The 17767-nt window shown below is 38.3% G+C and overlaps 1 protein-coding gene across 7 annotated transcripts in view; it reads right to left on the bottom strand.

Annotated features, from left to right (window-relative positions):
• nrxn2a (neurexin 2a) overlaps positions 1–17767 on the bottom strand; it is a 173955-nt gene that overhangs the window by 29779 nt on the left and 126409 nt on the right. The window contains exon 1 of one of the 7 annotated variants that reach the window (XM_028032457.1): positions 8379–10049. The exons of the other annotated variants lie outside the window; for them this stretch is intronic. Within the exon in view, the coding sequence (XP_027888258.1) occupies positions 8379–8721 (343 nt within the window). The 5' untranslated portion in view covers positions 8722–10049. Of the gene's footprint in view, positions 1–8378; positions 10050–17767 lie in introns of those variants that run through there. 7 annotated transcript variants of the gene reach the window in all.

A 17767-nucleotide genomic window follows, 5' to 3' on the forward strand; every position in this document is an offset into this window, starting at 1 on the left:
TTTACATTTAGCTTGTTTTGGTTTGCCGCACTTGTGCAGTGGTGTGCTTGATTGTTTGCTAAAACACTGCACCTGTAAACCTTCAACAGCTTTTCCTTCATCTGTATTCTTATTATTCATTTTTATTATTCTTTTTTATTTTGCAAAATACCAATAAGAAAGGATTTCATGTATGAAAATGTTAAAGATGCCTGAAATTGATCACTTTTCATGTAATGATTGCATAAACATATCAGCATCAATTTTTGAATTCCACCACTAAAACAAATGAACTCTTCAAACATATTCTAATTATTGCACCTGTAAATACGGATTTAATTCTAATACTTAACCAAAATTTACAGATGCTGGCGGGTTTTTGCTGTTGTTTGTTTTTATGAAGGTCAGTGAAAATGTGTATTTAAGCCAGTCACCATCACTCATGAGGTAATGCAGTTTGTTACCCGGGGGGGGGGGGGGGGAATTTGAGCCCTCTTGAACTGACTCAATGATGCCCATGGCCCTTTGTTCTCCAATTTTTGAGATAAAATAAACATTGCTCCACACATTACTGGAGAGAGCCCCGTAGAAAAGCATTTCCCAGCACTAATGCATTGATCTAAGGACAACCTGTCCTCTGCTAAATTCAATTTTTGAATCAGGCTCAACGGATACATCCTTCGAAAGATGCTGCCACCTCCTTCCCCCTTTCAGACGTCTCTCTGGAGGCATTAGTTGCTCTTTGCTTTGCCACAGCCAGACAGCCCTAACACTAACACCGAGGCCCTGGAGAATGAAGTGCAGCAGATTTTTCATGAGTGTGTTGATCGGGCTGGTGTGTTGGGCTTGTGATGAGGGGTCAGCAACAGTGCAAGCTTTTTTTATAATCCAGTTGAGAGAATACAAGTTCTTTGGTTCTGTGGTCATGGTGGTGGCTGACTCTCCCTTAGCGCTGCGGTGCAACACAAGTACAGAGTAAAATGTGCGCTGAAGCATCACTATCTTTGTGAAACCAGACACACCGAAGGATTTCTCTGATAGGCCTTTTCTAACTTGTACAGATATGGCTCTTTACTTTATTATGGGCAGATTAATTCTGAAATATGAATTGTTTAAGTCAATATTAGCTGCAAACCTAATATTTGAAATATGATGTGGGATTTAATACTGTAAGCTTTAAATAGAAATCTGATTGTCTGATCTGTATGCAAATTACAAGATTTTAATTTCATATCATGTATACAGTGGAAGAAAAAAAAGGTTTCTCTCACTAAATTCTTATTCACACCAACTGAAGCATGTCTTATACACTGATGGGAAGATTAAGAGGGAAATTTCAAAGCAGAACCAAGAAAGTTGGCAGGGCTTTGTTTTGATGTATTTGTTTATTGAGGAATTTTATTGCGATTTTTCCATATTTGGACTGCTGCTCAGCAATCTGAAACAATTGAGCAAAGAGTTGCCAATCCTATTTCTGGCCAGCTAATTATTACATGTTTAATGTATTATTACATTACTTTTATGTGGGACAATTATGAAAAAACTTTTTTGGAGTATTTTTTTCAGAGTTACTTGATTTCTTTTGAGTGTAAAGAACGAAATTGTTTTAAAAAATAAAAGATTAAAGCATAAAACAGTATAATAAACAAAACACATATGATGCATTTATTGAACAACATCTAGAAATCTTTGCAGTCAATTATTTATTTATTACAACCTTTGCCTTTGCAACAACTTTCCTTAAAAATAAATATTTTTAGCCTGGATTTCAGTCACTTTAGCCGTGCCGTCTTGGTTTTTATCTTTATTTCGCTTCCTTTCACTTATTTGTTTAATGCAATTATTTTTCCATTTCAACCATGATACCCTAGTGTTATTTATAATTTTATTTTAGTTTCAGTGACATTTTTTTTTAGATTTGATCATTTACATTTTGCTAATGTTTTATATTCTAGTTTCAGAGTTTCAATTCTTGTGTTCATATTTCAGCATTCATCAGTTGTGACTGCGATTCCCTAGCTGTATACTAAATATAACACCTTATTATACAGTAGTTGCCAAGAATTATTTTAGTTTCTTAGCTTAACATAAATTTGTGTGTTTAATGTTTATAAGTTCAGTCATTTATTTGAACTTGTGCAAAGCAGTTGAAGTTTCATTTAATTATGTGAAACGTGTCTGAATAGTTGACATTATTCTTTCATGTGTATTTTGATGAACTGTCTGCAGTCCTGATATTGGAATAATGTAACAATCCATGCAGTAACCTCTGTTTTAGATGAGGAATGAGAGGCGCTGCAGCAGGGGAGGTGAGCTATTAATAGAGAGTTGCCCAGGGGCGCTCAGAAATCTTTGGCCAGCCTTGAAACACTCATGCACACTTATACAGTTGTGTATCCATGACGGAGGGCATCACAATGACTCACATCCATTTCCAGGAGTCCGGAACTTGATTTATACTTCTGTGCTAACAACCAGCTCAGGCATGCTGCAGCCTATGCAAATAAACCGAGTGCCTGCATCAAGCAGTCACAGCATCAGACTGCTACATGAACGGAGATTTTTCCCTTTGCATAACAAAGGGAAAAACATACAAAGGTTTGATTTGGATAGAAACAAAAGAGATGTCCAAATAAAAATAATGCTACCAGCTAATAAGCTAACTGGCTTGGTTGACAGGCTTAAGTATGAAAATCAGGGTAAACCAAAAAAAAAAATCTAAATATTGTGTTTTGATCAAACAAATCTTTAGACATTTTGAGATTCGCACTTGTTCCCTCTCAACTATCACATCATGCCTTTTGAGTCTTGCTGCAGAGCCAACTGACTCAACGTAATTTCTTCAGACTTTTGCCATTTGGCATTTCCTGATCCACTCAGTTTGATTGAAGTGCATTTTAGATAAAATAAGACTCTAAAGTACAATTTGTCCAGAATCCTCCCAGTGTAAGATTTGCTAGAATTTGGACCTAACTGGCCTTGCAAAGATATTGAAATTTGTCACACTATGACTACAGACTTCAATGCTTTTGATTGTTCAATGTGATAGACACACACAGTGCAGACAATGTTTGTGGGAAACAAAATAGTTTAAGCTTAGAAAGATTGAGTGGAGTGTGTCTGAACAGCAACATTCTTGCCACTAATGAATTTAGATCTGGAGTTACTGAACTAATTTAACAGCTGAACATGCTTTGATCTAAGCAGCTGCAGCTCTAACTGTACCTTTATGGCTGTTATCCTGCTGGAAGGAAGACCTCCACCCTAGTCTTAATTATTTTGCAGAATTTCATCCAGAATTATTCTATACCTGGCCCATTTCAGCTTCCCACAAACTCTGACCAGCATCACCATCACCATTGCCATGTTTCATGTTAGTTTATGTTAGGGATGTGTAGTGTTCATTTAAAAAAACAAGTTCAGTTTTGACCTCATCTGAACAGTTCACATTCTTTAACATGTTAACTGTGACACCTTCAAACGGGACTTCTTGTGAGTTTCTTTCAAAAACGGATTCTTTCTCATGTTATTTTTCTTTCATAAAGATGAGAGCTGTAGTTCCCACCTGAACTGTGAATCTTAGTTGCACCACGCTGTTTCTATTTTAAGATAATGTGTTGAACAGAGCTCCACGACATGGTCAAAGCTTTGGATATTTGTTTTTATTGCCAACTGGGCTATAAGCGTATCTAGAACTTTCTCCCGAGCTGTTTGATGTGTTCCTTCATCTTCATGGTGCGGTTTGTTCACTAATATCATCTAACAAGCCTCTGATGCCTTCACAGAACAGCTCGATTTATACTAAGGCTAAGTTGCAAACAGATGGACATTTTGTGGAATTAGGTGTGAGAGTAAAGGGGGATGACTACAAGTACATGCCATACTTTCAAGATTCTTACTTTTAAAATGTTTAAAGCATCTGCCATGGCCTATCACAATAAAAACTAATGAAGCATTAAAGTTTGAGGTTGTAAAACGTGACAAAGAAAAACTGAGTACAAGCTAGAAGGATATGACTTTAAGCTAAATTGAATTAAGAATACATGAGATTTTCTGTTGTTGACTGTGGCAATGTGATGCAAATGTGTCAAATTTCCTTTTGTCTCTTTTGACTGGAAATGGCCAAATACATACAGCTCTGGAAAAAACTAAGAGACCGTTTAAATTGATCGGTTTCTCTGATTTTACTCTTTATAGGTACATGTTTGAGTAACATAAACAGCGTTTTCCTATTCTATGAACTCTATACAACATGTCTCCAAAATTTCAAGCAAATATTATTTATTAGCAGCAAACGAGAAATGGTCAAAATAGCGAAAAAGATGCAGTGCTTTCAGACCTCAAATAATGCAAAGAAAACAAGTTCATATTTGTTTAAAAACAACAATACTAATGTAACTCAGGAAGAGTTCAGAAATCAAGTTGGTGGAATAAACCAGGAGGTTTTCAACTGAGTTCAGTGCAGTGGGCTCTTAATTTTTTTCAGAGCTGTATGTTTGTGTTGCTGGAACTGCATTTGTATTGAGGGTGAATCTAATGACATCAAAATAACTTTTGCGTGCAGTTATTTAATTTATTGAGGTTGGGATGCAAGTGTGGGCTTATGTATTCATAGTGTAGATTTATTTCATAAATATAACCCTAAAATAAACACCTTAAAGAAATGAATACATGTATCTTCCTGACTTATAAGAAGACGTACAAAAAAGCACGAGAGATTTGTGACTAGGCCTGTCGCGATAAACGATAAATCGATTAATCGTACGATAAATTAAAACTATCGACGTCATTTTAATTATCGGCATTATCGTCTCTTCCGGCCTTTTTCTCTTTCTGTTAATGACACTGAATGAAAAAAAGGCTCAACTCCGGTGCTCTCCACTGACTCCTCCCTTCCTCATTTCCTTAGTGTAAAGCCCAGCACACAGGACACGATCTTAGAGCTGTCCTAGCTATAACGGTTCGATCGGTTCGTTCCTGCCCTGTGGTGTCCAACAATGGGCACAAAATAATGGCTACAAGTCCAATGAACTAATTTTAAAACCAGGCATTAATCAATGCTTTACTACAATCTACCTGCAATGCATGTGGCTAGTGTCAGCATAAAGTCCTGACTGAATGAAAATCATTATAATCTATTTACGTCACGTTAACGAAGAACAGCTGAAAAGTTACCGGGTTTATCAACTGCGGTAGCAATTTCGCTCCAGCTCCTCCTCTTGTCATTTCTATATTCTTTGCATGTTGAATAAACATTAATGTTGTTTCCACATATCATCTCCAAAGTCCGCTGGACTTCGGGTTGCGCCATGTCAGCTGTTTGGGATTCCCCTCCGTAATTTCCCCTCAGAAAACACGGAGGAGAATCCTCGCTTTCTGATTGGCTGCCTGTCACATTCAACAGGCTGCGTTAAGCTACCAGTCGGGGAAAATCCCTGATTTAGATCGGAGGACAATCTACCGTAACACACCATACAATCTTAGAAAGACCAACGTGCTAAGATTGTTGTAAGGGGAAAAATAGGAGCAAAAAATTATGTAGTGTGAACTATTGCATCAGGTAGTGGGATGTGCCCATTTTCTCTATTTAAATCTAATTATTACTGAAGGGCAACATAATATACAGAGTTCATAATCTGCACTCTTTTGGTTGAATGCAGTTTTTATTTCCACTTTGGCTTTATGTTTAGTTTTTTTTTCCAAGTGCATTTTTTGTTAATGGAGACCATTTTATTTTCGTTTTTGGTTGTTTTGTTTATTTTGTTTATCAGTTCCAGTGTTTAGTATTCTTTTAAAAATAAAGTGTATTTATCGTTGGCAAGAAATCGCATGGATTATTATGTCATTTCCATTAAATCATTGTAAAAAGGTCTTCAAACAATATTATCGTTTATCGCAATAATTTTTGAGACAATTAATCGCTCAGCAAAATTTGCTATCGTGACAGGCCTATTTGTGACTGTTAAATTCAAAGATAATTTTGCTTTTTAAATCCATTGTGCTTCTGTAAACGTTGTAATTTGACTCACTATAGTAATTACAGCACCAACAAATGTTGAACAAAATCAGAAAATGTACTCCACACAGAGCAATAGAGCTTTGTGTACATGACTTGTAAATCATAAGCGCTGTCTGTATCACTTATGTCAAAGGAAATTGAATTTCTTGCTCTGAAGCACATACTTCATAATAATTCATAGCTGAAAATCTGCAATACAGGTAATTGAAAATATATCAGTGAGTTCTTTGAAGAGTATTTTATGGTCTTGTTTAACCAGAGGCTTTGCTGTGCCTGTATAAGTCTGGCCCAGAATGATACGGCTGTAACAGCGTCGATGTAATTCATCACATTCTTTTTTGGGCCCATTTTGAAACTGACAAAACTGCTGCGGTGGAAAAAAAAAAACATCACAAACCCATTGGGCCTCTTTTTATAGAACATAAAAGTGAGTCTTAGGACTGATTTTTCAAACTGAGATATGAAAGAGAGAAACGACTTGTGTCAGTGCTTTGATCGAGCCATTTTGAGTAGCGTAACAAATTTGATGTAGATTCTCCGGGATAGGTTGATACTTCACATTCCCCAACCAATCGTAGCATGAATTTTTAAAAATTAAATACAAAATGAAGTTTGGTAAGAAGAAGGACTCAAATATTGAGCATTATTTCAAGTTTTATTAAATGTTCCAACACCAGGATATTAAGCCTATAAAAGCGATGACACCACAGGTGCCTCTCAGTTAATGTATTTCAATATTTTAGTTCAAAAAGGGATTTAGTATGCACAGTGATATATGAAAAACATTTATTGCACAGATTTTGATGCTCATGGCTTACACATAATGAAAACCTAAAATTCATTTAGATCAGAAAATTAGAATAACCCATAAGCTCTAATTTAAAAAGCTTTTTTATTAAAGAAATGTAAGCATGTTGGAAGGTCTGTCCAGCCACTAGATAGTATATGCACTCAGTACTTAATGTGGCCACTTTTTGCCTGAATTACTGCATCAATGCAGCATTGCATGGAGGCAATCAGCCTGTCATTCTGCTGAGGGCTTAAAGAAGCCAAAGTTGATTTAACAGCAGTCATCTGCATTTCTGGCTCTTCTTCTCTCACTACCTCTTGACAGTATAGCTTCTCTTTGAGCTTAGGTCAAGAGGATGTGCTGGTCAGTCCACCACAGACATACTGGGGTCATTAAACAAGGTACTGGTAATTTTAGAAGCTGCCAAGTCTATCAGTCACTTAAAAGATTTTGCAGATGCTGCACTGACTTTGGAGTTGGTAAAATAAGTTAACACCATCAGAAGACATGGGAGTCCAAATCCTCACTGACTGTGATGATTCAAATTTTACCTCAGGAAACTTCCTCAATACTCTGGGACTTTTATTCCAAAGGGAATTGCAAAATTTACTGTCATCTGAAAGGAGGAATTTGGACTACTGAGCAAAAATACGGTTCCTTTTTTTCTTAGTCAAGGTCATATTTTTCTGAACCCTGGTTCTGACAATCCAGAATCTGATGGTTCTGGGTTGACATGCAACAGTTGTCCTGTCCGTCTGTCCTGTGCATGGAGGGTCGTAAAGATATTAAAGTTTGAACGGCCTTTGCTTCAAAATCCTCTCAAGGCAGTAGATAATCCCAGTACCTGACCCTGCTTTTCTACCACACTTTTTTCTTCCACCTAACTTTCCACTAATGTACTTAAATGTGGCAGGATGTGAAAAGCCAGATTCTTAAGAAATATCCTTTAAAGTTTAGGGTGTAAATGAATCTTTCAATAACTTTTATGTAATAAAAAGCATCTTTTATTGCTGTAATGTAATATTATAGTTTTATGATAAACTAAAGCGCTGAAGCATACCACTTTGTGCGATGTTAATGTAAATAATAAGTTTCACTTGAATTTGAATTACTGAACTAAATTAATAAGTTATATTAAATGGCGTTTCAATCTATTCTGACTGACTGAGATCCAACTGTAAACTAATTGAAATATTCTGAACACCACTGCCACAAAACATCCTAATTAATAGATCAGTGCTTTATGCTGCTCAAACAATCAGATATGTCACTGAAAAAGGAGTAAAAAACCTCGCAATGATGATTCATCCCACTGCTGGTGTGCGTTTGTACTCTGATGCTGTAAGCATGTGAAACAGCAAATGCCACTGATTCTAATAGAGACATAAGATATTTCATGGTGCACAGAGGCTGAAGCACATACACAGTTGGTGAAACACTCATCTTTTCAATGCACGTCACAAGAAAGCCACCAATGTTACCACCAGTACACACTACGCGTGCGATAACTAATTCTTATCATTTCTACCAATCTGCACTGTCAGAACCAAAGGATACAAGAAACAGGAAGCTGGAGGGGAAATGTCTTACCATGCCCCGCTCTCGTAAGAAAAGGCATCCTGTTGATCGCAATGGGGACGGTACCATGCTTATTGTGGAAGTGGTGGACATGGTGGGTGGTGCTCAAACTCGAAGAAACTCGCGCCGTACCGGTCTGGATTGGGAGCAAAGTAATCAAGGTGAACCAGAGTATTTGCCTCGAACAATAACTCAGACCCATGCTGAGGCTGAACTGGGACCAGCTGCTCCTGTGTCCGAGCACGGGGGTGGCTGCAAAAAGTCTACCCATGTGTGCTGATTCCACGAAGGCCCAGGAGAGACAACGGGGCCGGGCTCTGGCCTCTGATCGTTCAGCCTGAAGACAGCAGGGCATCTCACTGAGAGGCTGGATCCATTTCTTTTCAGGATCCCTTGCTGGATTAGTCTCTTTGTTTTGGCCTGGACTCTGGTAGAAAAATATCCTTTAGATTTGCACCAAAAAAAAAAAAAAAAAAAGAATTCAAAAGAAACAATCCAAACCCAGAGCCACACGCAAAGGTGTTTACTAAAACAAGATAAAACCCCCACAAAATTTCAAAATCTATCTGGAAAGCTTCCTCGAGAACATTCTTCCAAAACTGAGCTCCAGCATGCAGGAAGATGCAGATCCAAACAAAGCTTGGGGTTCAGTCCAACAGCCATGTTGTCCAGTCATTATATTTAGGCATGAATGCTGGCAGGGCAGAGACTCGTGTGATAAGAATTCTGATAAGAGCCTCCATCGCCCACAGGTAGAGCTTGAGGGCAGCTGAGCCTGCCCACTAAGAAGAAGAGAGCCCCTCCACCGCAGTGAAAGATGAAACACGTTTCCGTGGGAAAATGAATCATTTCATTAAGGAAATAAATAAATAAATAAATAAATCTCGAGCAGATGAAAATACGAGGGGTGCAGCTACGGAGGATGACGCTGGAGCCAATGCTTTTGTTCCCTTTAACCGGGGAATGAAAAAAAAAAGAAAAAAGAATAGAGACAGGGAGGAGGAGGAAGAAGAGGAGGGGGTGGGGGGAGGTTAGAAAGCCGGGGAGCAGTATCTGCAGCAGCGCGGTAAAGAAGAAAATCCAGAAAAATAAATAAATAATTTGTCAGTAGCTCCTCTTCCCCCCAGTCCTCCTCTCAGTGGCACCGCAGATCTGGCGAACCGCAACCTCTGTCGTGCTCAGAGATCCATCAGAATGCAGCTACAGCAGCCTCTGCTTCAGACGGACGTAGGCTCCATCTCTCACGCTCCACCTGCTCAGACTCATGCAGCAACCACTACTGCTGCATTCCCCTCGCTGCCGCTGCTGCTCCTTTCCTCCCCCCCCTCCTTCGTTTCTTCCCTTTATCCTCTCCGGTTACCTTGTCCAGATCCGCTAGCTTCTGGTGGAGGACATTCAAGTGGCGGCGTCTGGTCTCCGGAGGAGGGCAGGTGATGCTCGACTCGCTGCAGAAAGGTTTATGCTAATTAAAATGAAAGACTTTGATAAATCCCAGGAATGACTGAGATTCCAGGACAAGCCCAGATTCCCGGTGAGGACGATATCCTCGCCTTGGACTGGAGGCGAGCTAAAGGAGCTCTTCTGAAGGCACACTGTAGTCAGGGTGCTCTGATCCAGCGAGGCACAGCATGTGCCTCTGTGTATGTTTGTGTGTGTGCGCGCGTCTGAGGAAGAGTCTGTGAGCAAATGAGCGAGGAGGGTGAGGGTGGGTGGGTGAGGGACAGCGGCAGAGAGGAAGGGAGGGAGGGAGGGAAGAAGGGAGGGCGACTCAGGAAGAGACGGCGAAAGAGAGAACAGGCAAACACTCCGGGAAATAGTGAGGCAAGTAAATGGGTTGTGTGAATAAATACATGCTAGAGAATTCGCAGCGCGCTGGCTTGCAGGTCCTGGCAGTAACACGTAGGAATCATACTGCAGAGGAGGAGCTTGATTTAGGTGAGCTGTCAGAGCTGTTGCACAGGGAACACAGGGGGATACAAGCAGCATAAAGACCCCAACGCTACAACAGGTAGAGAGGAGAGGGGAACGAGAACGCATGCCGAAAACAAAGCAGGACGGAGGAAGTCAGAGGTTGGGCGGTGTAATCTGTCTAGAAGAAATCAAGAAGAGCTGCATCAAAATCCAATCGAAGACCTGTCTCTTCGCAGGAGAGCATCGCCATGCTCTCAATCTATTTGCTCACAACCCCTCCTCCTACATCTGTATACCAGTCACCCCTCTTGTTTGCTCAGGAGCTCTCATGCTGCTTAACCATGCTGAACTCATTCACAGCCACGACCGATCCGTGGGGTCAGGGGCTCTCCGGCCATGCCTGAGCTGCTCACAGGAAAAATATGTGGCGCTCTGGCACAATGGAGACGTTATGAGAAGAAGGTAGGGACAGGAGCGAAGGGAGAAGAGGAGAAACACAAGGGGAGGAAGACATCGGGAGAGGGAGGCTGCAGCTGTATCAAGTGAATCACGGTCGATAGAGATATCAGCCGGGATGGCCTGGTCGGTTGAAAGGACACGCATGGAAACAGGAGGACAGAGGCGAGCCATGCAGCACCACCTCTCACGGTGACAAGAAGCCGACACAGGCCATTACTCAAGAGAGGGAGGGAGTGCTGCGTGTGGCGGAGCGAGGCTGATTGAACTAAAGGAACCGAGGAGAGATACGCGCACGACGCTGTGAAATCACAAGTGGCTGAACGGCGTTCAGACATTCATCCGCGGGTATTGTGGACATAAATAAACCGATAGAGGCTGTGGATCTGCTTTCGTTTTCCCATCTGAGTCAGAAGGAGATTTAAATCCTTTATGTGTTCCCTTCTCTTTGTACTTCTCAGTAAATCGTAATGCGTGTCAGCTCTCCCAAACAGACACTGCCTGTTTATAACATGAAGATTAGTTTATGGCAAATGTCTATTTGGTGACAAAACATACAGACACCTCATCGGCAATACCTGCACAGATGCACATTTCACTCTCCTTATAACAGGTCTGCTCAAGTTTTGCAGTGCACAATAAAAGAAAACATTATGGACTTGTATGTCAGGTCATTTTCCCTTTTGCTATTTTGCATCTTTGCGGTTTTGGTCTTTTTTTGTAGCAATCATGCATCAATTGGGACATTTATGCCTGCTTTGATAACTACTGATTTAAAGCAATTTTCTATAATCTACAAATAGCCTGTTGCAAGTAAATTATAGGTTGTTGTTGTTTTATGGCTTCAATAATTGGTAACAACCCAAGAAATCCACACGCAAAAAAGACACCGTAAAAAGTTATCTCATAAAATATGGTTGTATGTATTAAAGTAGAATTGCAAAGGCAATAAATTATTGAACATATGAAGGTATAAAAAGGCAGAGAAACCAAGTGGAATCTGTCAATAGTTGAAGCACAAACCCTTCAAATAAGCTGATTTAATCAAAATTGTGGCTAGTATAGCAGTTTCTCATTTCCAGGGTGTCACACAAGAAGCATCTTGTGATAGCTATCAGGACAGCACTCTCCCAAGACATTCACAACCTTTCACCTGAGGAAGAAAATGATGGCAGTGGTCACAGATGTATCTCTACTTCTGAAAATTTCAGAAAGCATCACTGGGGCCATATTCTGTCAATGAAAACATTATTTCACCGTAAACCAGCCGTGAAAAGCTACACCCCACAATATTTTAGTGGAAAAAATAACCAGAAGAGTTGGCTCATTTACAGTGGCAGAAAGACTTTAGCAGATCCATCGAACCACCATTCGACCATCAAAACATCAAGTAATGCAATTTCCTCTGTCTACTCACAAGATTCCACTGCAGGAAGAAAAAGAGGCTTAAACTTGTTTATAATTTACATCTGGACAAGCCAATGAACATAGCAACCCTTAAATATCAAAGCAACAGTGGAGTTTGGAGGTTGTGGTATCACGGTGTGGAGGTCCATGTCAGAACATATGAATTTTCTATAATTTAGATGAGGACATTTACAGAGATATAAACAGTGTAATGATCCCTCGCACACAGACAAGGAAACTCCAATTACTTTACATATGAGTGTAACGTAATTGGATAATTTTATAAAACTATGTTTACTTATGCATCATTATGAGCATACAATTTGAAAAAGGAAAGGAAAAGAGTAATTGCATTGATCTGGCGCATGCAAAAACAAAAACACAAAACAGTGAAAGAAATTTGACAACGCAAAATAAAAATGTCAACAAAAGTTCATAAGTTGTTTTTGTAAATTGTGTTTTTTCCATTCTTTAATGTGAATATTTTTTTGTAATATTTTTTTAATACTGTTGTGTGGCACATTATTACTGTTTTCTAGCAACTGTTAAAGTCAGCAGTTTTTTTTTATTTATTTAGGGGCTTATTCTATTTTTTTTTACTTGTCTATTTTTCATGTTATTATTCTTAAATCTCTTAGGGAATATATAATATTGTCAGCTATGAGGTCACATAAGAAAACTGTGAATAAGTGATTTATTTAATGTGTGTGGCGTGTGTTGTTCAACTTTGTTTTATCTTATAGAAGAGTAATATGTCACACTACAGTATTAACTACATTATGTTACAATTTTATTTTTTATGTTCAATTTCATGTTTGTCGTATTTAATCCTCTATTTATTAGCTTGAAATGTATCATAAGCATTAAATCTACTTCCACATACATCCTTGGTTAAGATACATAAAAAACCCTGAAATAAATAATTTTTTTACTGCAGCACTATTATTTCATGTTGAACAATTTAGAAAAACACAAACTTTAATTTGAGTACCTTTATTTAAGGGACAAAAAACTTCTAATCTTGGAACAATTGTTCCTAATGAAATCAATAGTGGCAAGCTTAATGACACCCCAACAACTCTTATATAATAATTATAATAGAAAAACATTTAGTAAAATAAAACTTTATTTGATTTAAGTTGATCAGAGCATCTAGAAAACTTTAATTATTAATAAACGCCCTCTTGTTTCCCAGGGAAAATATGTGACAGCACACTGGTCACTGGGCTGGACAACTTTATCTTGTCTCCATTGGTAAAAGGACAAACATGGGGGAGGGAGGAATAAAAAAAAAATCTCTAAGGCTCGTTGTCAGAGAATGACAACAAAGAGTGGCAACCAGAGGACACAAAGTCTTCAAAGTGGCATTTATGGAATAACTGAGTGTTTCCTAGGACAAAACCTTTTTTTAAATGCGATGTTTGTTGTAATCTAGTGGGATTTGAGATTTAAGCTTTACAGTCGCAAACAGTCAATTAGGTTTTGGTGTACGGTAGAGGGTTTGTGATGATGAGGGCCTCTTTTCATTTCTCAAGAACCTGAGCACTTTGTTAGAGTAGAAAACACCATGATGTCTTAAATACCACCAGATCTTAAATAAAAATGCCTGTAAACTCATAATAGGTCACCAGGTTTTTAAGAATTAAAACTATCCGAGAATATTTCGAGAATATGTCAAAACTAGACATAAAGTCAAAGTTCTTCCATAAAAACTCCTAAATTTGGCTCATTAGGGAGCTGAGGGGAAGAGAGCATAAAAAGAGCGTGCAAAGATCCCTCTGTGTGCTTCAACTTCATGCTTCAAACTGAAGAAATCTGAAGATACGCTGTTCATCTATCTACAGCAGGAATACCATTAGCTGTGGAATTTAACACATTTGTTATACCACAATAAACATACTCAAATTAAAGGTTATATTTTACAGAATTTTTATGTAAGCGTCTGTTCTGCTCCAATAAAAGGTGATATTATTTAATTTGTGGTGGATGCTGTAAGCTGGTGCAATGTCATTTTCTTGACTACTTGGTCAGGGAGAATAAAAAGGAATCCTGAGATGCTTCATGTTAATTTTACTTTGAAAATATGTGTATGCTTTTAGCTTGAGCGTTTAGTTAAAGGTCATCATGTTTTCATTTTGCTTTTGTGAGATTTTAATTTCACATTATGTTTTTAAAATTTTTAATTGTATACGTGTGTTTTGGATTTTGTCTTCTCACTTTCTTTCTTACTGCTATTTTTTACCTAGTGGATAAACTACATTAATAGCTATGAAAAAAAAAAACACTAATGTTGTGTGGGATTTCACACTATGAAAACACACAAGTATAAAAACAGCATGTAATTTCCAATTATAGTGAGGTCTGAGTACAACAGAACAGAGTGGGGTGATTTATAATGTGCGACTTGGACTGTCAGGCTGTCCAGCATGCGATCATCTTTCTAGGCAGTGATGATATCTTGGTGGGAGCTGTCAGCAGTGAAAAGCTGTCCTTAATCAATTTATAGGCTCGAGGGTTGCTCAACATGAAGGAAGTCTGGGGAGATGGAGAAGCCTGAGACTCACTAGCTGTCCTTGTGCTGTCCTTGGATATTCGATAGGCTGAGCATCCCATGTAGAACTTCCGACAGACCACACGAGAAGTACGGATAAGCAGTATTTGAACACATATTTGATTCATTTATTTAAAATAAAACTCTGGTGGAGTTGTCCAGATTTAAAGAAAATAATCACATTTAAATTTTTGAGAAAAATCAAACAAATTTTAACATAAAAGATAGCATAAGAAAATACAAATTGCTGATGATGATTTCATTTAATAAGAGAAATTTTTATCTTAACCAACCTGGCTCTTCTTTGCAGAATTATTCTAACTGAGTCACATTTGAGGGTTTTTCAACCCAGCATCAAAGTCTGATTTAAGCCCGGACCATGACTTGGTCTCTCCAAAAATATTTATCTATTAAAATCTTTATCTATTGCTTTATTTATGATTCATCCAGAGGTTGAGTTGCTGGTGTGCTTCAGATCATTGTGCTGCAGCAAAACCCAAAAGCACTTGAGTTTTAATGCGCCCTCTTTGTTCTTAAAGGTGGATTTTCCACGTTCAGAGTTGGAGATTCAACAAGAACACCCGATAAAGTCCGGATTACGGCTGGGAAAGTCAGGGCTTACTGAGGCACCACAAGTTTTTTTATTCAACATGGCAACCATGAACATAGAATGAAGAGGAGGTGACTGACTTTTGAATAGCACTTTTTAAGTTTAGTACAGTGTTATACATTGTATTGTGCAATAGCTATTTGTGAACTTACTCTTGTTTCTTAAAATAAATGGGGAAAAAATACTTTAGTATCAGTTTATATTGCTAATAGTAGTTAGGATCACAATAACTAGCAAATCCCACTGTTTTCTGACCTTATTTTCAGCTCCTAATTAGCTGGAATTGAAAATCCTATGGAATTTTCAATTGAAGAGAAAAATTCAATTGTAAATTGAATTTACGGACCTACAGCTGAGCAGGCCCAGGAATGGTATGATATGGATCAACTGTATGGGGCACTTTTAAAATGCAAACATACAGTATATGGCAAAGTATTTTCCATATATGGCAACAATATATGGCAAACAAACAATATTTCACTGTTGGTATGATGTTTTTTCTACAATTCAATTCAAGTTGTAGTGTTTTAGTAGACTAGACACGCCCTTTTCATGTCTTTTCCTTTTGAGAATAACAATTCTAACTGTGTTACGTTGGAGTGGCATAGCTTTAGAAATACCTTTGCAACTGCTTTTAAACTTATAAATGCCACTGAGTTGGTTCTTTATCTGTTCTTAAATTGATTTTACAACAAAGAATAATGTTTTGCTTAGATCTGGTCTATCTTCTCAAAGCCCCAGTCAGCGTTGGCAGATGGCCGCTTGCACTGAACTAGGGTTTGCTGGAGGTTTCTTCCAGTTAAAGGGACGCTTTTCCTCTCCACTGTCACTACATGCATGCTTGGTACTGAGGGTTTTTTTTTGCTGTGAAGAGAAGTGAAGTGCTGGGTAAACTTTTTTAAATACTTTGAAGAATTAATTGAGCATACTGTCCTGTTTGGTAACTAGGATTAATTAATTGGAATGTACAGTATGTGTGATTAAATTGAAATGATATTTTTGTAAAGTGCCTTGCAAAATCATTTGTTGCGAATTGGTGCTATAGAAATAAACTAAATTGAACTGAACTGCTTTTGCAGATGAGTCAGCCTGTATCATCTTTTCTGATCGGCTACTTTTAATAGAATATTGATTCAATGTTCATTTTTATTAGTCTGGGTGTGGCTAATGAGAATGATCTCAACTATAAAATGAAAGTTTATCAAGAGGCTTTTACTGTATTTTTATTTTTACATAGGGCCGGGATGGTTTAGACAGTTGATTCAATTAATGCATGAAATCAACATGTGGAAGCTGCATTTTGTATTTACTCAGATTATCTTTGTTGGGCCATTTTTTGGTCTGACACATTCAAGTGTGACAAAAAAAGCAAAAACAAAGATATATATTTGATGGGGAAAATGTTTTTGGATGGGATCGTAACTGCCCTAGATTTTCCATTTCTGCAGCACCGTCTAGATATTTTTTTTACATACATTTTTTACATTACAACCAAATCTTTTTCACTTGGATCCACTAAGCCACTCTCTTTTCCTTGTATGTTATAATATAAATATATATGTTATGAGGAGAGCTTTGAATATCGTAGTAAAAGAAGAAGCCAGGAGGTTTCCCGTGAACTTGCAAATGACATGATACGAAAGGACGTGCACGGCGTTTTAAGGACTTAAGAAAGCTAAATGTGCATGTTTTTTCTCAGGAGGATTGGTGAGGGGATTTTTTCTGCAGACATCCAGTCTCGCCCCAAGGGGTAAAGTAGCAGGATTAATCATAGCACTTTCAGATTAATTACTCATAATGCTAGCATCCTCTGTAAGGCATGGCCTGCAGTTGTGATGTTTGGTTGATTTCATTAATCTCAAAGCGACAACACCTAAAATAAACCTGGCTCAGACGGTGGAAGAGAAGGAGACAACACGCAGCACGATGCACCGCAGCTGCACCAAAAACCAGCAGAATTGCACAGAATCATTTTGTTGCAAAAATGAAATCCAACTTGCTTGTTGTTTTATTTTTTTTACTGAGCTAATACTAATTGCAGTTCCACAGTTGGGAACAAAAATAATCTACGGTTCTTTATTCAGAGTTGAAGTAAAGGAGGGCTTAATGATGCACAACTTTATTAGCACTTTTTTCTTATTAAAATTCATACTTTCAGTGCACATTGATTTCTCACTTTTTGCTTGAAAAAAAAAAACAAAACTCTGGTGTCCTGGCATCCTGCAAAATTCTCATTCGAAAAGACATCCTTTGCAGAAGTGTGTTGCATATTGCCGGCTGCACAGGGTGCTGGCAAAAATAGACTCCATTTGCTTGTTTAGCTGAGCCTGCTAGCCCCAGCATGGTTCCTGGAAACGAAGAGTGGCAGCGATGCATACAATGCAGACAAATGCCAACGACAAGGGATAAAGAGCCACAGTCAGCCAAATCTGAATATCCATCATTCTAAACTGCTGTGGCTCAGAG

Source organism: Xiphophorus couchianus, chromosome 11 (genome assembly GCF_001444195.1).
Source record: "Xiphophorus couchianus chromosome 11, X_couchianus-1.0, whole genome shotgun sequence".
In the NCBI taxonomy this organism is placed as follows: Eukaryota; Metazoa; Chordata; class Actinopteri; order Cyprinodontiformes; family Poeciliidae; genus Xiphophorus; species Xiphophorus couchianus.